The 23,313-nt window shown below is 40.3% G+C and overlaps 1 protein-coding gene across 3 annotated transcripts in view; it reads left to right on the top strand.

Moving 5' to 3' along the window:
* PRKCZ (protein kinase C zeta) overlaps positions 1-23,313 on the top strand; it is a 42,105-nt gene that overhangs the window by 13,337 nt on the left and 5,455 nt on the right. For all 3 annotated transcript variants that reach the window (XM_071449402.1, XM_071449404.1, XM_071449403.1), the window contains 12 exons: positions 6,485-6,570; positions 8,953-9,084; positions 10,319-10,400; positions 10,694-10,746; positions 12,737-12,925; positions 15,286-15,383; positions 18,483-18,569; positions 19,033-19,168; positions 19,635-19,722; positions 20,780-20,899; positions 21,556-21,635; positions 22,163-22,252. In XM_071449402.1, the coding sequence (XP_071305503.1) occupies positions 6,485-6,570; positions 8,953-9,084; positions 10,319-10,400; positions 10,694-10,746; positions 12,737-12,925; positions 15,286-15,383; positions 18,483-18,569; positions 19,033-19,168; positions 19,635-19,722; positions 20,780-20,899; positions 21,556-21,635; positions 22,163-22,252 (1,241 nt within the window). The remainder of the gene's footprint in view (positions 1-6,484; positions 6,571-8,952; positions 9,085-10,318; positions 10,401-10,693; positions 10,747-12,736; positions 12,926-15,285; positions 15,384-18,482; positions 18,570-19,032; positions 19,169-19,634; positions 19,723-20,779; positions 20,900-21,555; positions 21,636-22,162; positions 22,253-23,313) is intronic.

Below are 23,313 nucleotides of genomic sequence, written 5' to 3'. Positions count from 1 at the left end.
CTGCTCAATATTGACCAGAAAGTGCCTCATTTGTAACTCGAGTTCCTTTGCTGTTTCTCCTGCATCTCCTGGGGCTTGTCCTTGAATTGGTAGCTGGGGATGTGTTTTAAAGGAAACCAGAAGCTATTTCAAGGCAGTACTCCAGGATTTTAGCATGGCCTTTATTTTTACAGTAAATTACTACTGCTGCTAGTGCTATTCTATGCTTCTTCCAATAATTTAGATTCTTTTCTAGTGCTCTTCAGTAAGGCAGTGCAGGTGCCCTGTGAGTGGCACAAGACTCCCTGTTCTTCACTTTGTCAACTCTGATACAAAGTTACTGAACTTTAATTTCAATTTCATTCCAAGCACATGTTCTGGAAACTTTGGGTGGTTCTGTGATGATCAGCTTCATGTGCAGTAGCACTTTGCAGTGCAAGTAGAATTGTCCTGGTAACTCTGCAATGAGGGGGAAATGGGTGGATGGGACAGGTCCCAGCCTGTGGAATGTTTCAGTGCATGGAGATGAGACTAGGACTTCAACTTAGATAAAGACAATTGATCAAATATGCTAAAATGATTTAAAAATCATGTTTGGCCTAGGATAAGATAAATCAGTTAACCATTTTCTAAAGGACAAGAAGCCAGGGAAGTGGCACTCTTCAAGCAAAATCTTCTCTAATATTTTCTCAGGGATTTGTCACTAGCTAGCTTTTTATTTTTCCTTTGACCTTTTCAATAGACATATCATAATTTGCTTTTTAAGATAAAAAAGACCTGGTGAAAACTAGATCTGAACAAGTTTTAAGTGGTGACACTTGAACAATGTGGATTCAGTTCCTTCTGAGTGCTGTCTCACTCAGTCACAAGAACTGAACTTCTCCTCCCTTTCAGTTACCCACAGGTATGAACTGCATGTGCTCAAAGGATGAACATTTCCTTGGAAATTTCTCTGAGCTGTCAGGTCTAGGGTAAAACTCCCAGCAGGTCTTAAATCATGCAGGCTGCTGATGAGATACAGCAGAACCAAATTCCTGCAGCAAACTCCATTGGGTTGCTCCTCACTGTTTGGTTGCTTTCTTCAGTGACCCCAGGGTGAATAAAAGACAGAGACTTTCTGTTATCAGGCTTTTATTTATAATAGAAAGTATTGTTTTGTGGGTGTACTAAGACACAGAGGTTTGTTTAAGGATGAAACAGTGGCCTGAAAGTTGATGCAGATGCTACAGATTGCTTAAATGTTCAGAACTTCATTTTGCTGTACTTCAGTCCTAAGTTAGCTAAATTAAAGAATGAAATATTTTAAATAAGTACTGGCTCAGTACTCTTTCAGCTTGAACAAACATTTTAATGCAGCTCCTAAATGATGCTAATAGAACATTAAATTCTCTTTTCACTGTAGTAAATCTTTTAATGAAAGTGATTTTTATTTTGGAAGAATTAATGATGCAATCATCAAAAGAAGCCTTTGGACTTTTATTAACCATGCAATGCAAGTTTGGTTTTGGAGTTCACGTGACCACTGACTTTGTAACCAGAGGAGCCAACTGCACATCACGAAAGGCTGTGAATTGAAAATGGGGGGGCCCAGCTAGAGCAGGGAAAATATGAACCCTTTCTTCTTTCCTAAACAAAAATATTCATCCTCTTCAGAAGCATGGACTCACCACCAGTTGTGTTCTGGTCCTTCTCATAACATTCTTTCAAATCAGAGCAGCAAATCGAGCAGCAGTTTCTGCTGTGTCTGGGCCAGCCCTGCAAACAGCCCAGGTGTCAGCACAGGAGGAGAGCAGGGAGGGACATCAGCAGCTTGTGGTCACTGGTGTGCCCAGAGATGCTCAGAGCCAGGACACGGTCACTGACTGGACTTTGTGACCATTTCCTGAGTACCACCTGGTGTATTTTGTTATTTTCAAGTACATCTGATAAATTGCACATGAAATCAGCCTTGTGAGTCAGAGGCTCGCTCCAGAGGAGCCGTTAGCACTGCTGTGTTTGTGGCATTGTCCTTGGAGGTGTCACTTTGTCACCTTGCAGTGCCACAGAGCCATTCTGGCAGAGGATTTGAAGGTGAGCACCCAGGAGCTCAGGCATGAGGCAGCTCTGGGGTGGGTGCAGTGCAGGGGGACTCAGCTGCCCCTTCCAAGGCCCTGGGGAGGGAATGTTCACCCGGCTGTGCTGCAGGAAGTGCTGCTGCTCTGTGGGACATTTGTTCCCTTGTTGGTTCTCCACTGATACTGAACTTCCTTGGTCATTGTTGCTGTCTTAATTGTGCTTTTTCTTCACAGACTGTGTAGTTAATTTTAGTGTCTGTTGGAAAGAAAAGGATGGGGAGATGATTTCCCAAGTGCTAATCAGCCTTAAATTAAAATTTTAAAAGCTATCTTCTGGCCATTTAATATTTTGCAATAACTGCAAGGGGTCAAAGCATTTAATACCTCGATATTGTTAAGGATACTCTTTTCATTTTCCAACTTCAATTGTATGCAGCAGCTTATTCATAATAAAAAGAAGGGCCACTTAACATCCAATGTATGTTTTAAAATTGCTTTCTGAAGCATGTAAATTGTTTCAATGTACCTATTTGTAGGAAATTAAATAACAGATGTCAAGCAACCTACTATCAAAGTGTACTTTGGAATTTAGTCTCCCAAAAAATGTGTTCTACTTTTAGATGTAATTTCTTTATCAAGTCCAGTCTATCTGAAATGCCAGTATCAATTTCCCCCTTGTAATTCATGAGTTGGTTTTGAAAGAATGCTCACTTGTGTGCTCAGCACAACATTAAAAGAACAAAACAAAAACTGGCCATTCTGGTAGTGTCCAGCTGGCAGGCTGGGTAATTGGCCTGTAAACAAGTTGTATTAATCTCTGAGAAGTGATTTGCAGCAATAGCAAATTACCTCTGTGCTCAGGATAGGAGCAGGTTTCATTAGGGCTGGATCACATAAAAGCCAGCTTTGGAAGTGCATTTGGAGTCCAAATGAAGGGGGAGTCATTTTTGTGGCCATCTTAGTGCCCTTCATTGGTGGAAACCAACTGTGTTGGCATTTGGAAAGGAATTGTGCCTCCTCCCATTTCCCCTTCTTTTCCAAGTTACATTTTTCAGCACCAAGCTCTCATCCTTTCTGTGGAGTTCTGCAGACCTCGTTATGGTATTGGGGAGTATCTTCTGTGCATAAATTAATTGGGAATTAACACTGAGCAATAGACATTGCTTGTCAATTTATATCCACGGTTAAATTTTGTCCGTTCATGTTTTTCTTTAGAACTTTTTCCTACAGTATTTTTTAAAAGATGAGGAAAGAAGCCCAAACCCAGTCCTAGGAAATGTCACTGCAAAGCCAATATCAAATCTATTTGCAGGGTTTCCTGTGCCTCACTGTTAGTGCTGTAGTTGCACAGTTTGACAACAGAGGGAAGAATTGCACAGCAGCAGCTGTCAGTTGTTCCCCACTGCTTTTTAGGTAGAGGCAGCTGGTTAATTTTATTTTGAGTACTTTTATTTCCCTTGTACTCTTACTTTGAAAAAGCCTGTGGTTTTTTTCTTTCAATTTTCCAGTCTTGGAAGTACATAAAGTTCTGCACCTTCATTCTATTTAAAATATGTATTTGTGTTCCCCATTTAAAAATTGTTATCCCTGCTAAGAGCTTAAAATATACTTAATTTTTTTATCTAAACGTTTTCAGATACAAAATGAGGGTTTGAAAGAATTTTTTTTGTTAGGTAATGTCTTGTGTTTAATATTAATCATCAGAAGATATTACTTTGTTTAATTAGGAGTGTATCTCCATCAGACTGCAAGCAGCCAACTAGAACTCCTTAATGAGTTAACTGATGTGTGCTGTGAAATAAATTAAAAAATAGCCCTTTTCAATAAGCTCAGTAATTAAATAGTCAGACTTTTGTGCTGGCATTCCTCCTTCTAGGGAGCTGGGATCAATCCTGTAAGAATTTGGTTTTATTCTTGCTTCCCAGGAAGCACAGAATCCATTCCTTGTTTTATTCTGAAGTGTTCTAGAAACACATCCCTGAAAATGTTGTTTGGGTTCATTTTACATTGTGAAGGGATGAGATGCAAAGTCAGATGAGAGCTTTGTTCACACAACACCGACAATAAATTGTTTCTTAACTCAAGGTATGCACTTACTGCCATTTTATGAATCTGATTCTTGTTCAAGGTGGTTGCTTTGATCTGGTAGAGCTCTAGCTGGGACTTGTAGCTGATAATGCTTCAAAATAACAATGATCTTGCAAACCTAAACTGCTTTTTCCAGCCTGGCATTCTCCTTGGGGCAGTTTCTGGGAAGGATGTCCCTTCCATGAGGTTCCTGCCTGCTCCGTTTTCCAGGGGCTGAGGTCTCTGGCAGCACAGCCCTGTGGTGCTTCAGCCACTTGTCCCAGTTTTGGATCCTCAGTGAGCAAGAGGGTTTGGTTCTGTCATAGCAACTTAATCCCAATGTGTAGTAATAATAGAATGGGTGCTGTGAAGGTGTGTCTTGCAGGATTGCTGGTTTCTCATTTTTTACCTTGGCCCTTTTGGAGTCAGGGAATGGGAAATAGGGATTGATTTCCCTCAGCCCCTGCACTGAACCATGGCAGTCCTGGGGATCACTTGTAGGGGTTCCCACTTTTTAAAGCTGGTCTATATTAAGCTCAGTTTTTGTTAGACTGTTGCCTCACAAGCAGATGATATAAACCCCTGCCTTTGATTTAATATTTATCATTAATTAGGGAGGTGACTTGCTCCTCTATTTACAGACTTCATCAGCACAAGCTGCTCGTTAACTTATCATTCACTTAATATTCCTCATGTCAGTGATAAGCTAATGTTCAGATCACAGATGTATTACATTGCCTCCATATGGTGCTTTGTCTAATGAATTAATGAACTCTTTTGGAAAAAAAATCCTCGTGGAGATTTTTCCTCTTGGTAAAAAGTCACCCTAGAAATGGTGGAAGGGTTTACCATTGGTGTTTGTGTTTGAGCATATTTTAGTTAAAAACCTTGGAGTCATTTTGCTAGGTTGTCATTTTAATTTTCTTTGCACTTGAGAAAAGTTTGCTTTAAAGTTGATATTTGGCAGGTTTGAAGAGTTGAGCTAAATGGCCATACCCAGTGTCCATGTCTGTTCCAGTGGCTGTCTCTTTGCCACTTTGGGTGTGCAGTCTTTAAGCTGCTTTGAGAGCTCCTTGGTTTTCTTTCTCCAAATTGTTAACAATTAGTTTAATAGTGCAGTATCTGTTTCAAATGCTTGCACAGTAAACATTTGCACATGCGAATAGAGTAGGTATGAATGTTTGGGGATTTGGCACTGTAGATATGTGGAATCACAGAAACTTCAATGCTTCCTTTGGAAGGACAAAAATAGAGGATCTAAAATCAGACCCAGAATTGCAGCCAGTGTTCACACATTGCTGTCAGTAGCCTGTGAGTTTTGGCTTGCTCAATATAATGTTAAAATAATTTCTTGACAAAGAAACTTTTTACTACTTGCATTATCATTTGACACAGAAAATATCTCTGTGTTTTTCTATTTAAAAAGAGTCTTTGTCTTTGATGAAGTGTGAATGTTTGAAACTTGAAAGTAACATTAAAGCTGAAAATCTAAGATGCTTTTGCATTAATTCCTGAGGATTATAAATGTACAGTCTGCTTCATTCTGACAAAGTATCAATTCTAAATCAAGTCTGTCAGACTGATTTAGTCTGTACCTCACAGAACCCACCTGCACCAGCTGTGGGCAGCTGCTGACCCTGGTGGTGTGCAGGGCTTGGCTGTGTCACCCCTGCAGCTTTGAGCAGCTCTAAGAGGGACCCCTTGGCACAACACTTCATATTAAATATCAAACTCTCTAATGAGCCATTCACACAGAAGCTGCTCATCTGCACTTAAACAGCCACAACAAAAGTAACTTGCAGTAGGTGCTGGGTTTGGCTTAAACAGATGAAATGTAACAAATCATTTGGAATATATTAAAAATAATCATAGACCTGCACTTGACCTGCCTGAACAAAAGAAATCTTTTCTGTCAAGGTAAAAATGAAGTCAAATGCTGTAAGCCTGCAGACTTGGAGCATGTTGAATGCTGCATGTGTGAGGTGCTGTCAGTAGCAAACACTCACACTGTCAGTACCAGCCATCCTCTGTGCCTGGCCATGGAAGGTGCCAGGGCAGAGCAGCAGCGCCATTTCCCCGAGGAGCTGCTCCTTTAACAGCTCTGTCCCTCTCACCTGAGGCAGAGCACGGAGCTGTAACGGGATTATGGTCATGTGAGGGAGACAGCCAGGGCTGGAGGGAAGGGAGAGGCAGCGGTGAAAGCACATCCTGCCCCAGCCGTCACTCACGGCCGCCTTAAAAAATCCAAATCCCCAGGGATTGTGGCTGTGCGTTGATGTTTAGGAAAGCAAGATTGTTCTGAGTCACAACTTGCTTCCCCTGCTGTGTGTGGTGCTGCTGGGCTGCCATGCTGCTGCTTTACACCTTTCTGCTTTCTTCCCTAGAATCCATCTACCGCCGGGGAGCCCGAAGATGGAGGAAGCTGTACCGAGTCAATGGGCATTTGTTTCAGGCCAAACGTTTTAACAGAGTGAGTACTGTTGCATGAAACGTTGGGCTTTGCTCATGTTCTGTGCTCATTGTTTGCCTCAGTCTGGGCTGTTTCTGTGTTGGAGTGTTGGAGAGAAAGGAAAAGCAGGATGCTCGTTGATGTGACATTTCGGGCTCTGCGGTGTTATTCGAGTCGGAACAAGCAGGCAAAACTTGGCAGTGTTTGAATTTGAGTTAATACAGGATTGGTGGAAATTATTTCTTTTTAAAGTCTAAAATGCCGTGTTTGTGACTGTTTAAGCTGATACATCCTTGGAGCAGCTTCTCTCTCCACTTCTGTGATTTTGGTTGCTTGTTAGCAAAATCTTTTACTTTCAGAACCCTTTGCCATCCATAGAAGTTACAGCTGCTGATGTGAGCTTTAACTGTTTAGTATCTGGGGTACTACACAATCCAAGAATTTGAAAAAGATTTTTTTATTGAGCTAAAATACAGCTGCATTTGGAGAGCCTGATTTAATCCACATAAGCAAGTGAATGTGGCTTTAAGGCTGAGACACCTCCTTCACTTATCCCATTATGCCTAAGTATTGCAGCATATATATAAATGTACTTGGGGGAATTCCACACAAAACTCAGTGCACTCAGAAGAGGTAACTCTTTCTTTCAGCAGGGACATTTTTTCTAATAATTGAAGTAAGAGTTTTTTTCTAAAATTTCCCACCCCAAAAATGCTCTGAAAGAAGGAGAAGCCCCTTAAAACTCAGCATTTTATCACTAAATATGTTAAAAATATCATATATGAATTATCACATGGATTTGTATTAATGTATTACAGGAATAAAACAATTTTTAGTATGAAAGTATATTTTTAATGTTTATTTGCTACATAATAACAACATATTTCCTTTGAAACACTATGAATTCATAGTGCCACATTAATAATCCATAATGTTATAGATAGTGATGTTTTATTTTCAATGAGGTAAATAGTGACTGTACACAGAGATTTTGATACCTCATTAGGATGTCACAATCCTAAACAAGACTGATTTTATACCTGCATGCAAGTGACATCATACAGAGCCAGAACACAAATCACATCCAGCTGAAGTTAGTAAGCAGATTGACATAAACTGTAAAATGTGACATTAAAATTGATAAATTTATGACAAGTTATGGTCATGTCTGCATTACTGAATTCAATACCAAATTTCAATGTTGATGGAATTTTTAAGGCTGGAATATTGCCTTAAGGATTTTTTCCTGTTTCAAAGTAACCTTTTGCAACTTTTTCAGATCATTCAGATAAATGAACACATGCAAAAATTTGTGTTTTAATCTTGTTGAACATAACATAAAGGTCAATTCTCTGATATGGCTTTGACTGCATGTGAGAGGTATGAAAGGGTTACCTGAATTCCTGGTGGAATTTGGGACCTGCCCCTACTTCCAGGGCTTGACAGGTTTTATTTAGTCTTACTACTACTGCTGCAAAACCTATAAAAGGACACTGAAGGAAGTCTGGTGGGCCAGGAATTTTGGAAGAGGTGGCAATAGATGTCCCAGGCTTCCTCTCATCAGGCAGTTTTGGGGTTGTTTTTCTTTCCTCTGGGCAGTGCAGTTTGAGTTTCTCCTGATGGAGGAGGACTGGCTGCACAGATGAGGGGGATGGAATTAAGTCTTGTTTTCTACAGCTGCCAAAATACAACAATAATTTTATACTGATACTGGGTCTGGGTGACTCCTTGGTGTGCAAGGACCTCAGATTGTTGTTTGGTGCTTTGGGTAGAGTGGATAAAGTGACCATAGCAACCATACAATGATTTAAAAACCTCTCCTGCTAAAGTCAGCACCAGGATGTCTGGCTTCTTCATTTGCCCTCATTTTGGTTTAACTCACATGCTCTTTTCTTACATATGTAAAAACACCACAGGTTTTTGATGCTCAGTGCAACACAGAAGCTTGATATCAGGCATGATTAATGGTTTTAATTATGCAAAGTTTCTACCACTGTTAAAATGTATAGGTGTAGATGTAAAACACTTTTTATACATTGTCTGTTTAACATTTTGTGCCTGTGTTCTCCAACACAATCAGCTTGGGTACTTCTTATGCATAATTGTGTAGTACAAACTTGTAGCAGTTTTGTTTGGGTGATCTCTGTCAAAACCTGGGATTCTAAATAGACTTATTCTCTAACAAATGATTTGCTAATGTCACACTGTAATGTGTTCCATATGCTCGAGTTATTTATGTAAAAAGAACCACATTTCGCTGAATTCTGGGTGTGAAGTGTAACCTTCAGCTATTATTATAATTCTGGACATTCTAAAATTATTCCTGAACATCTGGTAGGTGGCTGGGCTGGACTCCTGGCAGCAGGGATTGCCTGCACTGATGGTGAGCGTTGTGCCTTGCAGAGAGCGTACTGTGGCCAGTGCAGTGAAAGGATATGGGGCATCGCAAGGCAAGGCTACAAGTGCATCAACTGCAAGCTGCTGGTCCATAAACGCTGTCACATCCTTGTCCCACTGACCTGCAAAAGGCATATGGTGAGTGTGTGCTCTGGCCAGGGCTCAGGGTGCCTCTCTGGCCTCTGCTGCTCTTGGTAGATGTGTCCTGAATAATGCAATGTGGGCCTGGCTGTGGGTTTGTTACACCTGGGAGTGTTTGGGTTGCAGTTTCTGTGGAGGACAAGCCTCTGGATTGTGAGCAGACAAAGTGAGAAAGAAAGCTTGTGATGTGACTTGAGCATGCTCAAGCTTGAATTTGACCTCTCCATTAGACACTGACAAGCTCAGAAGTTATTCCTTGTAGCCTGTGGGAAGGCTTTAAGAACTAAGGCACTATATATAATATATATTATATAGGTACTACTATATATAATATATATAGTGCCTTAGTTCTTCATTTCTATATATGATATATTTCTACTATAGGACTAATAGTCTTGGTAGAAATCATGTATCAAACATTCCAGCCTGGATGTGCTAATATATTTCTATATATAATTTCTGCACTTCTCTTTTCAGAAGAGTTTATTGCTTTCCTGTTCCTGCCACCTCAGTTTCTCCAGTACTGTTCTCAGTGCTGGTGTCTTTCCTGGGCTTTAAACATCAAAATATTGAAACATCTGTGTATCTCAAATTTAGCCCTTTCTTGTATTCATCCCCAGTATTTCACTGGTGGTTGTGTCATATTTGTGACTTAAACCAGTAATTTTCTTTGCTGGTATTGAATGTGACTTGCCTTGACATTACCAATTCTTTGCCAATTACTTTTTTCATGCTGCTGTACTTCCTGGAATAGTCCTGCTTGTCTTGGGGATGAGCCCAGGGTCCAAATGCAATATAAAATATCTTTTACTGTGGTCTTCACTAATTTATGCATAATGAGCAGCAATTCATGTTTTTATTAAGCAGGAAAGGAATATGCCAATGCTCTAAATGGTGTAACATCATGCTGAAGTGTTTACTTGGTTGTAGGTCCATGTGAAACACTCAGAGGTCTTTAAGTAGAATAAAATGTTGAACTTTGCTGTAAAATACCCCACTCTTATTTTTAGAAGACAGCCAAGCACCCGTTGCAGCTGCAGGGAATGGCTAATGCAGCATCGAGGTTTTGGTAGGCTGGCTTTACCATGCATTACAAAATGTTAATCTTTGGACATGATGACTCCAAAATCCAGTTTTCCTGGTGGGAGAGGGCAGGATCTCCTGGAGTTTGAGGCAGGGCAGTCCCAGGGCTGCATGCCCAGGGGTTTGTTTGTGTGCCTGTGTTTGGCAGGATTCGGTCATGCCTTCCCAGGAACCTCGCTTAGATGACAAAAACGATGAGGCTGATCTCCCTTCAGAGGACACTGATGGAAGTGAGTGCTTTCTTACTTTAGAACCCCTCTTGCCCTCATTTTTTCCTATTCCTGTTTACAAAGTGGAAAAATATGGTCAGCTGGTCAATATGGTCCAGCAATGTTTAAAGCAACCTGGTCAAAATATGGTCCAGCAATGTTTAAAGCAACCTGGTCAATAAAATTATCAATATGGTCCAGTGATGTTTAAAGCAACCTGGCCATGAGCTACTAAATATCTTTCAGTTTATTGATTTTTAAAACTACTTCAGTAAAGGTTTTTATAACTTTTATAACTTTGATTTCTTTTCCAGTTCCCTACATTCCTTCAAACCGAAAACATGACACCATTAAAGATGACTCTGAGGTATGTTCTTAAAATATTTTTGCAATTTGCATTTATGTACTCCAAATCACAGAATGAACTAGGTTGGAAAAGACCTTTGAGATCATCAGGTCCAACCTAATCATTCAATGTTTTATAAAATAGCTGATTATTTGTTCTGGGCTTTCTGCTGCCCTTTTCAAAAGTCTGGGTTTTGTTTTTTTTCTGAACATTGATGATTTTTTTTAAAGCATTTTTATTGGATTTTTTTCAGATTTCTTCTGTGTTAAGCTGTTGTCATTCCATTCATGATCCAAGATACCTTTTAGCATTTTTGTTTTCTCACTTCCATTTGTTGGAATAACAGTGATTTAGCAGAGGGTTTGACTTTTATGGCCCTTACAACAAACGGTGGCTTTGCCATTGCCTTGTCTGCTGTCCCTAATGGATGCTCACCCTTTGTCACCCTCAGGCTGTTCCTGTGGAACTTGGTTCAGTCTGGTGACCCATTAACCACCCAGCTCTCTGAGAGGGTTCATATAAATAATACCCAAACATTTCTACTCAGCTCCTGTGGAAACACAAGTAGAATAACCTACACTTCAACTCTTCTTTCAGGTCTTTTGTAGAGGCTCTGACTCCATCTCTGCACATCAACAATGTTATTCCTTTAGAGCAGTCTGAAAAATCTGAATATGCTTCAATTCTAAAGGGCTTAAAGACATTTCTTTTAAGAATGCTTCTGGCATGTTTAAAATAAATGGGATGCACTCTGCCCAGCACTGGGGTTGTTCTGCTGTTCCCCTCCGAGCAAGGCTGCACCTTTTTCCTTTGCCTCCACTACAATCAATGCTTGTCACTCCCATTCCTTTCACACTTGAGTAGCTCCTGCTCCTGGCTGACTGACTGCCTTATTTTCAGTCATGTAGCTGCAGATTTTTATCTCAGATTCAGAAATGGAAGGGTAGAAATTAAAAGCACATCAGAGAATTTTAATTGCTCACTTAGGCTGTGGTCAGTGCTCAGGTTTGTGTTGAAATTTGGGAGGTGCTGTTTGCTCAGCTGTCCTGCATGACACTGCTCTGATTGTCCCACCGTGCCTTTGAGCTGCTCTGAAATGATTTAAGGTATCCTACAGAAAGGAGTTGGTGTTCTGGGAGCTTTGTCTGGAATCTTTGAGCTTAGAGCAATCTCTTCTAATAGCAGTCAATCCTAGATCAAGATTCTTTATATAAACACTTTCCACAGTTCTGCAGAATGCTGATCTGTCTGCAAGTACAGTAGTGTGAGGTCAGATAAAAATAGGCCACAGAAGTGTGTCAAAGCCTTGGGTAGATTGGTAAAACCTGAAAGTCCAAGTACCTGCTGCATTCATCCAGTTCAGCTGCTCCATCTTCAGTCCCATGTTTTCACATCTCATTCCAGCAAATAGCCAAGGTGATAAAAATTCTCTTTCTTAAATAATGAATTTAAAAATAACATTCTTCATAGTGGAATATTTCCTGCAAATTCTCAGACATGAGAAACTGAGAATTGCTTCTGTGTGTTCCCAGGAACCTGTTAGAAATCTTAATTTTCATTAAAATTATAGTGAGCTGAACACAGACAGATATATTCATTAGCCAGTTAGTGTTTCCTTATTAATCTTATTTTTAGATAGCCTTCATTAATTTGTGCTGCATCTGTCAGAATATGAATAATGCTCCTCACTTTGTACAAAGGATACAATGTGCATGGCCTGAGGCTCAGGAATTTGGTTAAACCTCATTTCTCAAGGCACTGCCTTCTGCTTTCCAGCAGGGAATATGAAAATGATTAGTTGGATGAACAACTGCCTTGGAAAAACCAGTAACTTTTAGTAAGAGCAAACCCAACGTTTCTAAACAAATGTGTTCCAATCAGCATCCAGCCCTGGGTGCCAGTGCCAAGCAAAGTCAGCAAATTCTGTCCAGTGCTCAAAGATCTCTCAGCTCCAATAGTTACTTGCTATGGAGATGTCTTCAGTTTCTAGCATCTGTTTCTTTTTATACAGGATCTCAAACCAGTCATTGATGGAATGGATGGAATTAAGATTTCTCAGGGGCTTGGCCTCCAGGACTTTGATTTAATCCGAGTTATTGGCCGTGGAAGTTACGCCAAAGTTCTTCTGGTTCGGTTGAAAAAGAATGATCAGATCTATGCTATGAAAGTGGTGAAAAAAGAGCTGGTCCATGATGATGAGGTAAAATCTGTGCTAATTGCATTCCTTTACATGCTATAAAAACTTACTATGCTTTAACAAAAACCATGCAGCTGAACAAGAAGCTCATGTTTCAGACCTCTCTGGCAGAGAAGTTTCTCTGACTTTTGAAGCACCAATCTGACAGAAATGTCCCTTATTTTAATAACAACTAACAATTACTAATAGTCCTGGTAGAAATCCTGTATTAAACAGTCCAACCTGGATGTGCTAATCTATAAGTGATGAGATAAATGGGGTGGATTTTGTGCATTTAATTTTGAAAGAAATGTGGTTTTAAATGTGTTTTCCAAGGCAAAAGCATTGTCTGTGTGTCAGTAAAGGAGCTGAAACTTTGTTCTTACACTCATGCTGGCAGAGCCTATGTGCAAGTGACTCAGTATTCTGAAATATTTCTTCCATGAGTTCAGAAATTATCCTACTGCCATTTGAGATCCCTGTGGTTTTTGTCTGCCACAGAAATCTGCTGCATTTCTCCATTATTTTCAAAATCCTTTAGATTTTTTTTTTAATACAAAATCTCAAATGCATGAGTTTAGGGGGAAAATTAAAAAGGGAAAGGCTTTGGTTTTTTTTTTTTTATCTTTTTCCCCTCACACACTTTTTTGGAAGTAGGCTGTTTGTGCAAAAAGCATCAAACCCCTATTTTAAGTGCTCTTTGTGTTGGTAGTTTCAGTCAGTTGCTCTGTCATCTCTGTCATTATTCCAGAGGCTGGGCTTAGTTCTCCTAAAATCCTTTGCCTCTTATTTATTTGATGTTTCCTTTTTGTGAAGCAAGATGTTGTATGGTTTATTTACAGGTTTCCTTTTTAACATGTGTTTTTCCAAGAAGGTGGCAGCCAAAGCCAAGTCCTGTTTAATGAGTTGTGCAGCTGTTTGAGAAGCAGAGGTAGATGAGAAAAGACTTGCTGGAATTGTGGCTCTCATAATTACATAGAAGATAGAGCTAATTGGTTTTTCTTTTCTCTAAGATAGGCTGCATAATGAAATTCTGGGAATTGATAGGAAATTCAGTGAATTCTGTGAGTGCATGAGATATTGCAAGTAATGGAAATTTCACCTTTGAAGTGTTCCACAAAGAAAGAAAATCAATTACACAGCAAGTACCAGCAAGTTTAAATTAGCTGGTGCTTTCAGGGTATGGCTGCTGGTGGAGAGAAGGGAGATGGAGGGGAATCAAATATCTGGGCTTCTGTTCAGGTTTGCTAAGCTTAGTTTTGTTATAAAGCACTGGCACAATCCTAATGCCAAGTGCACTAATGAAGAGTTAATTTAAAGACTCTTAAAGAGAAACTCATTTAGGTAAACCAAGGAGAAGTGGACATTTTGGTGCTTTATTCAAAATTGGATTTTTGGCTCTGGATTTTGGTCTGGACTCAGGTTTACCCCTCCAAGGTGATGTTTTTGTCTTGACAAGGGTCCACACACAAAACCTGACAGGTTTATTTAATTTCATGGTGACAGTTCTTGGTTTCCTCTGAGACGTCAGTGTCAGCACCCATCCTTGACAGGAAAATCTCATTTCAGTTTTGTATTTGTCTCCAGATTGGCTGGGAAGCTGGGAATATCTGTGGGCAAAGGAGAATTTTTAGAACAATTGCAATTCTGGTGTATTGGCAGTGTCCTGAGTGTTTGCAGGGTGATCAGTGCATTGCATGCAGGGTGAATGTCTGCTGCTAAACCCAGCTGTCTGGGGTGTTTAAATTGTGTGTGGTTTTATGAAATAAAGCTCAAATGCTGTGTTATCACTGCTCTGAGTTTTGCAGCACTGTGCCAGTATCATGCAACCTGGTTTTATGATGTGGTTTTGCACTGGGTATTCAGAACTTCTTCCTGTTGAAGGATTAAAGATATCTGGGATGCTTTTAATGATTTTGGCTGGACCAACTGGGCAGGTTTTGGTAGTTTCATTGAATTAAATTTGAATTTCAGATGAGGAGATGAAGTTCAGTTCACTTGAACCTTTTAAACACTGGAGATTCACATTATTTGTGTTACTGGCATGAGCTGCTTCAGCAGCTTTGGGATCATTTATCTCAGAACTGAATTTATTCCATGCAGCACTGTGAGCAGTTTATCAAATATTGCAGATGTGCTTTATTAACAATGGCTTAGATTTTGTGCAGACCTTCCTTAAATGGTTAAACAACTTCTGAATGTACAACTGCATTGCAATGTTTTGTAATTTCCTCCAGATTCTAAGGGATCCTTGCCTTTCTGAAGGACGAGGTAACAATGCCAGTGTGTGTAAGGCAGCACTGGGACATTCCCAGGTGTTTTTCTGGGAATACCCACAGTGGTCACCCAGCAGGATTTGTGACTGTCCAATCCCTCTGTTTCAGGATATTGACTGGGTACAGACAGAGAAACACGTGTTTGAGCAGGCATCCAGTAACCCATTCCTGGTTGGTTTGCACTCGTGCTTTCAAACAGCAAGTCGGTAAGAAAGATCTGAAATTCCTTTTTTTTTCTTTTCTTTTTCTCTTGAGAATCTTGGTCATTGTGCTAAACTGCTTCCCCTGAAGCAAATGTAACCACTGCCAGCTGAACTGCTTCCCCTGAAGCAAGTGTAACCACTGCCAGCACTCAGCCAGGAGTTTTTGGAAGGAAATACCAGCATTGTCAGGGATTCAGTGCTGCAGCAAAGTCACTTCTAGGGGGTAGCTCAGAGTGGTGTTGTGGGTCAGAGCTGAAGGGAGAGGGGATGAGGAAGAGGAGGAGCTGTCCTGCCTCCTGAGCACAGCCCTGTGAAATAGGGAGCACAGAGCTTCCCAACACTTGACAGCAGCTGCTGCTGGGCAGGCCAGATCAGTTCTCAGCAGTTCCTGAAGAGCTGAGAGCTGGGCTGCCCAGTTAAAACCTTTTAATAATAATACAAACCCCCTACCTGCACAGTGCTGTTGGTACCTAGGAGGCTTAGAAGCCTCTAGAACATAGCAGAGCAGTGTGTGATTTTGAGAAAGTGCTTATTTAAGCCTTAACTCAGAAATGCTAATGCTTTGTCCCTGTGTGCACAATCCAAACTGGATTATTTGCTGCTTATTTTGCAATTGGAATATGAAGAAAACAAAAGATTTCATGTCCATGCCTGAGTATGTTCCTGGGGAACTGGGATGTGGTTTGGGATATTTTTTGTTTTCACAGGCACCTGCTTGCTGTTACACTTTTATAATGGCATATATGTCATAATCAGAAAATTGTCATTTATCCAACTCACTTGCAGTGTAGAGTGCAAAGTTTTCAAGTTTTCATGGATTATCCATTTATCCTTAGGAATAATCCCCTGTTTTTTGCAATGGGTATTGCCAAGTTTTAAAATACAAAGCCATGCACTGCACCTTCTCTTCAGTCCCCAAAATTTCACCTCCCTGATGGAGCAGAGGAACTCTCCAGCAGGGAAAGCAGAGGTGAAGGAGCTAAAGGAGCTGATCAGTGTTCTGAAGGTACATGGACCAAGGAGTGCTTGGAAGCAGGGAGAAAGAAATAAAGAATCATCTCCAGAGGTCACTGAGTGAGGATTTGACCAAAACAAAATAAAGAAACATTTAGAGAAATAAATAAACAACTGAGAAACTGTTGGGAAAGGCTCTTCAGTTAAACCAACATTCCCCAACGCTTTCTCACCAAACACAAAGTAGAATTGGGCACCTGATATAAAAATTCAAGTGGTCAGGCAGGGTGAGGGATTGAGAAGATTTCTTGTAACTACTGAAACCCAGGAAAAAGCTGAGCCAGCAGCAGGATCCTGTGCATTCCTCTTTGGCAGCTACACTGACAGAGCTGAGGAGCACAAATAGGAAAAAAACCCCAAGCTGAACATAATCAAAGCTTTCTGTATTCCTGCTCTATCTTTATGACTGTTCCTGCTTTTCCAGCCCAGCTGCTTCTTGCAGTGAAACTCTAATTTTTTGTTGGTAACTTCAGCCATTTGCCATGGATATAACCATAATGTCATGAATTCACAATTTGATTATAGCTGTAATGTTATAAAATCATAATTATGACCTCATTTACATCAAGCAGGAAAAGCACAAAACTGATTCCAAGTGAATAAATTCATCACCATCAGATTGTGTTAAGTGGCCCAAAGAAAATGAGTTGTAATAGAACAGGTTGTGACAAGGGTACTGATGGGGGGAAAGCTGCAAAAAATGTTCTTGCTGTTGAATATAGTTTTAAATAAGTTTTTAACAGAAATGTGTAGCTAAATGTGAGGCTGATTGATGCTGTGTGTAGCTGCTTTGTAGCTGCATTGTTTCAGATACTGGTGATGCTATTCCATTATTATAATAAAATCTATGCCCTGGACTTGCCAGAATTGCCAGAGAAGGGTTTTCCAACAGCTGAAACCTCCATCCTGCAAACCTGGTGGTGTTTCAGTAAATCCTTGTAATCCCAGCAAGGCCTGCCACTGCTGACCCTCCTGAACATGACTTGGCAAGGAACTTGCAATTTCAAGTTTGAATGGTGATAAAACATGGGGGACTTCTAAATAGGATAGGGAAGCTGGAAGCAAAGCACACCAGGAGTGCTGGAATGAAATACTCAAGGCATTGTTATGTGTTTTGTTTGCTGCTTATTTAATTTCAGTTTAGCATTTATCTTCTTGTGGGGAGGCCACTCAGAGCCCTGCCAGCTGGATTTTGTCCAGTAGATTTTCCTGGTTTAAGTTTTAACACTTTTTCAGTGTTTCAAATGAAGAATCCTTTTCTAAAGAACACTCAAATCACCAGCTAGAGTGATCTGAGGGACTGGAGCACATGTTCTCCAAAAGGAATGTTTACCAGTGTGTGCATGTGTGGAAATGAGCTTTCAGCTCATGGAAAATGAGAATGTACAAGGAAATTCTGGGCCAGCCCAGCCTGCCCCAGCAGCTCTGCTCCATCCTGAGCTCTCTCTGACCTTGGCAGCACTGCCTGGATCATATTTTCCCAAGGCCAGAAGCTTTCCTGCAGACTGGAACAGAATCCTTCTATCTGCCCAGTTCCACCTGGATCTCTGGCCCTGCTTTGGAGCAGCCTGCTTCAAACATTGATTTTCCAGAGGAAAAAACGAGCCCAGAGCTTCCAGCTGGTGCCTGTGTTGTGTACAGTGCCACACTTGTTTAATCCATATAATTGTATATTAATGTAATTATTAATGATAATTAATTTACATATACAGGTAAAGGTGGCAGCATTTAAATAAAGGGAGTGTTCCTACATAATATACATCAAATAAGTGCTCTTTTTTTCACCTCTTAAATAGCTTTGTATCTATAAGAAATCTGGAAGTCTGAATCAAGAGTGGAAGTGAAAATAGCTCAGATGGGAAGAATAAAAGCAGCTTTTCCCTAAATAAAGGGACTGTTCCTACATAATATACATCAAAGAAGTGCTCTTTTTCCCCCTCTTAAATAGTTTTATAAGAAAATAGTCTTAAAGAGCATCCATAAGAAATCTAGCAGTCAGAATCAAGAGTGGAAGTGGAAATGGCTCAGAACAAAAGCAGCATTTCTGGAGAGTCCCTGGAATGCATGAGCTGTGCTCTGTGGTTGCAGGCTGTTCCTGGTGATCGAGTACGTGAACGGGGGGGACCTCATGTTCCACATGCAGCGCCAGAGGAAACTGCCCGAGGAGCACGCCAGGTAGGTCCTGCCCCAGGCACTCTCTGCTTCTGCTCTGCTGCCTCATGCGCTTGGATTCTCCAGTCTGGGGTGTCCTGCCTGGGAAAAAATGTAAATTTTGTTGTTTTGAAGAACCTGAGTATTTTTAGAGAGCCAGCAGTTCAGCAGTATAGCAGTTATTCCAATTTACTCCTCCTTATTGCTTCGTAGTTTGGCTTGCTACGTGGAATTTTCAGAAAAAAAATCTGTGGAATAAAGAATAAATATTTTTTTAATTAGTAGAATGAAAAGAAAATATCACTTTTATATAAGGAATAGTCTTATAAGAGGTCAGTGTCCTTATCAATAAATGTACCTTGAGTTTTTTATGCTGCTGATACATAAAAGTTGGCTATAAAATGATGTTTTAAGAATAGATATTTAAATTGCACCAGCTTTTTTACTATCTTAATGCTAATATGAACTTTCTCCTTTTTAATTTCAGGTTTTATGCTGCTGAAATTTGTATTGCTCTAAACTTCCTACATGAAAGAGGCATCATCTACAGAGATTTAAAACTGGACAATGTTCTCTTGGATGCAGAGGGTCATATCAAATTAACAGATTATGGCATGTGCAAGGTAGGATTTTCCTGACCTTTCTTCTGTCACTCTTAGAGAACACTAAGAAAATTCATTTTCATATTAACACTGGTGTTACTGACCCCAGGATTTGGTTGTGGAATTGGAATTTTATTCTGAAAAAGCTTAACTGTTGAATAGAACCACATTTGGAACTGAATTGTTATAGAAGTTGTTGTTTTTTTCCTGAATATCTATTTGAAAAGCACTTCCAAATTGTTTAACTGATTTTTTAAAAATTTATCTATAAGCAAAATATTATTACCTACATGTTGTGACTCAGTTTTAATCAGCTTTGCTGAGGAGGAGCTGAGGAGTCCTAGGCCATTTTGAGCACTATGAGTATTTATTTTGTGAAAGGAACCTCTTTAAACTCCCTGAGTAACTTGGGGGTTTAAGTGTAATTAAAGGAAATACCCAGGAAAGGAGGTCAGGTTTTAATTTCTGAAATGATTTCTGCCTGTAGGAAGGTTTGGGCCCAGGTGACACTACAAGCACTTTCTGTGGGACACCAAATTACATTGCACCAGAGATCCTCAGAGGAGAAGAGTATGGTAAGGCCTAACTACACAACCTATAGTTACAATAAATACAGCTCTAGCTTGGGTCAAATTAATTCTTTTGGTTCAATTAATTTTTTGACTTGCACATTTCTGTGTTAATATATAATAAAAGTTGAGTGCTTGTTGTACAGTTTAAATTTTTTCCTGAAATAAAGGGATTTTTTTCTCTTCCTATCACTCATTTCAGCTTCTTTTAAATCATACTTGGCCTGAAAAATATTTATTAAATGATACTATAGGAAACCATTTAAACTGCAGCTTTGCTGCCTGCAGAATGTTCCCCTACATTTGTCATCCCAGCTGAGAAAGCTCAGACTCACCCAGTGATGTGTAAATCATGGCAGGGGTTCAGTATCTCCTGGGGTGACTTTAGGGTGTTCATATCCCCAATTGTCTGTTTAGCCTGGAATAAGTTGAATGGGCATTTATGATGCCCATTTGCTGTTGAGCCCAGAAATCACTTTTCCACTTTTCCCCAAGGAAATATTTTCCTGAACTGGTTGAGGGAGGGGCCACTTAAATCTGCTTTCTAGAGGAACCCCTGTCCCAGACATCTTTTATGGAAAATCTTTTTGATAGAATTTTTTCTTCTGAGAAGCTGAGAGGCCTCAGGAACAAAATGTAACCAATGGTTATCTGCTGCTGTGGAATGCAACAGGTGCAGCTGGGATTGGGCTCATGTGGATGTTTCTAATTAATGGCCAATCACAGCCCAGCTGGCTCGGACTCTCTGAGAGTCACAAGATTTTATTAGCATTTCTATTCTTTTCAAGCCTTCTGATGAAATCCTTTCTTCTATTCTTTTAGTATAGTTTTAATAGAATATATATATATGATAAAATAATCAATCAGCCTTCTGAACCATGGAGTCAGATCCTCATCTCTTCCCTCATCCTGGGGGCCCCCTGTGACCAGCACCACAAACCCCTTTGGAGGCTCTCCCCCCCTTTGCCCTAAGCCAGGACACAGTGCTAAGCCAGGTTTGATCTGTGTGAGGGACAATGACATTCCAGGAGTGCTGGCTGAGCCATCCCTGTGTGCCCTGCAGGCTTCAGCGTGGACTGGTGGGCGCTGGGGGTGCTGATGTTCGAGATGATGGCGGGGAGGTCCCCGTTCGACATCATCACTGACAATCCCGACATGAACACTGAAGATTACCTCTTCCAAGGTACAGCCCTGGCTTGGGGGGTGCTTTTGGGTGGCTGCATCCCAAATGGGCAGGTTGGTGGCAGAGCTGGGGGTTCCTTTCCCACTGTTACCCCACGGTGCTCCCAGCTCCATAACGGGCAAAGCTTCTCCAAAGCAGTTCCTGCACTCCTGGAACAGAATCTGACATGTTCTGCTTGAAGGGCCTGATATCAAATCCATTTCTGTTTAAAATTCTGTTTACAATCACACTTTGCCCTGTACTGAGGAATGAAACTTTTATTCACACAACAAATAATAGCAAAAGGTAATGAAGGTAACATGTCCCTGAGGAAATCCTGCAATGCCAATAGAACAATGCCTCTGTTCTGCTTTGCAGTTTTTTGAGACAGAGGGAAAAAGACAACTGTTGGATTTGTATTTTGTTTATTTGTAGAAAAAACTCTTCATCAAAATTGGTACTTCTTGGTCAGCATTTATGCTGATTTATGCCTGAATTCCTGTATGATTTTTGCATGATTTAAAAAAATTTTGTTTGCATGATTTAAAAAATTTAAATCTTCCATTTATCTTCCATTTTCTAACTGATAGCATACCAAAATAATACATGTTTGTATTGAATTCATGGTCAATGTCACAAACCAAAACCCAATATTGCTGTTTTTAAACCTGTCACAGTTATTCTGGAGAAGCCAATCCGGATTCCAAGGTTTCTTTCTGTCAAGGCTTCCCATGTGTTAAAAGGATTTTTAAACAAGGTAAGTAACATTCTCTTATTTTTAGCATCTGAAAGCTGGAAGTCAGAGCTTCCTGTTGAAAGTGATACAGTTAAGAAGTTAATCTGCTTACTATTAAGAAAATTATAAACCTTGGTATACTCTATGTTAAAAACCCCATTCAGTCTCAAAATTACTGAGGGAATTCCACAGCATAGGCTTGATGTTCAACTAGGTGCAGGCTTTTAAAAAAGAACTGCAGCTTTGTTTATAAACTCTTCTCTGTAATACTTATTTAATTAAGCTGATTGAAATCTGAAGAGCCATTATCATGAATGGAAAAAAGAAGGACATGAATTATTTGAAGAAGTTGTAGAAGATCATTTAAAAATTAAGTTTCAAATTTTATTTGAAATAAATAATCAAGCATTCTTTGCTAGCCACAGTGTGCTTATCCCAGCAGAGTTTGCACAGTCATGGCAATGCTGGAGTCATCTCTGTGGGCTTTTGGCAAACGTGGGCTGCAAGTGGCTTGCAGTGTGTAATTCCAGTGTCTGTGTTTTCCACAGGATCCCAAAGAAAGGCTTGGCTGCCAGCCCCAGACAGGATTTGCTGATATCAAGTCTCACACGTTTTTCCGCAGCATAGACTGGGACCTGGTAAAAATCCCTGCTTGTGTTTCTGGCTGTTCCAAAGGAATCATTCATTCATTTATTTGTTGTGTGCATAGGCTGGCATCTGGTAAAAATCCCTGCTTGTTTCTGGCTGTTCCAAAGGAGCCATTCATTCATTTCTTAGTTGTGTGCATATAAACAACCCTGCTGCAAACAGGCAAAATGAATTCTAGAAATCATTAGAAATCATTCTGGAAATCATCATAGTCAAAGTAGTTGTCCTAGTACACCAAAACCCAGCTGAATTTACCAATTCTGTGACTCCCAAAACAAGCAGGATTATTGGGGTGGGTGGCAGGGTTCAGTGACCTGAGGAGGAGGAGCAGGATCAGTTCCTTTGTTAGGGCTGTGGCAGGAGAGCAGTGGGGTTGTTCATACAGGAACTCTGGTTACAGTTTGCAGATTTTCTTTAGTACTGCTGAGGTGAGGGAGGTTTGTGTTCATGGTGAAGAAGATGACTTGCATTTCAGTGGGTTTGCAAGCAAATATTGTATCAAAATTGGGTTTTTAAATCTTCTGCTGCTTGGTAATTGTGTTACCTTCTGTCTTCAGTGCAGAACCATCCCAGAAATGCCATTATAACAGTTATTGACACTGGTTTTTAAATTTTCTGCTACCTGGTAATTGTGTTACCTTCTGTCTCCAGTGCAGAAACCATCCCAGAAATGCCATAATACCATTTATTGACATTTGAGCATTAAAGCTGTAGAGTCTGGAGCACCTCCCTGGCAGCATTACATTTTTAATAGGTAGTTAACAATTGCAAAGTGTGTCTGTAGTATTTCCATAGTCTGGGAAGGCTGCAGGAAGTGTGGGAAGAGGCAGCACTAACATGAAAGAGCTCAGATGAGAGAAAGCTGCACAGTTGCATTTTCCCTTTGAAGCTGCTGCTCTGAATTTCATTGTAACATTCTTCAGAGAGCTCAGTGCAGAAGGAATTGGTGCTTTAAAACACCTGATGTTTACAAAATCCTCCCAGGAACGAGGGCTGTCCTTAATTTTGTCAGACATCCCTTGCTTGGAGTTCTCCCTTCAACCTCAGTGGG

Source organism: Agelaius tricolor, unplaced genomic scaffold (genome assembly GCF_023055355.1).
Source record: "Agelaius tricolor isolate 1412-34295 unplaced genomic scaffold, bAgeTri1.0.p SCAF_28, whole genome shotgun sequence".
In the NCBI taxonomy this organism is placed as follows: Eukaryota; Metazoa; Chordata; class Aves; order Passeriformes; family Icteridae; genus Agelaius; species Agelaius tricolor.
Note: the sequence above shows the minus strand (reverse complement) of the source record. Positions and strands in the feature narration are given on the sequence as shown.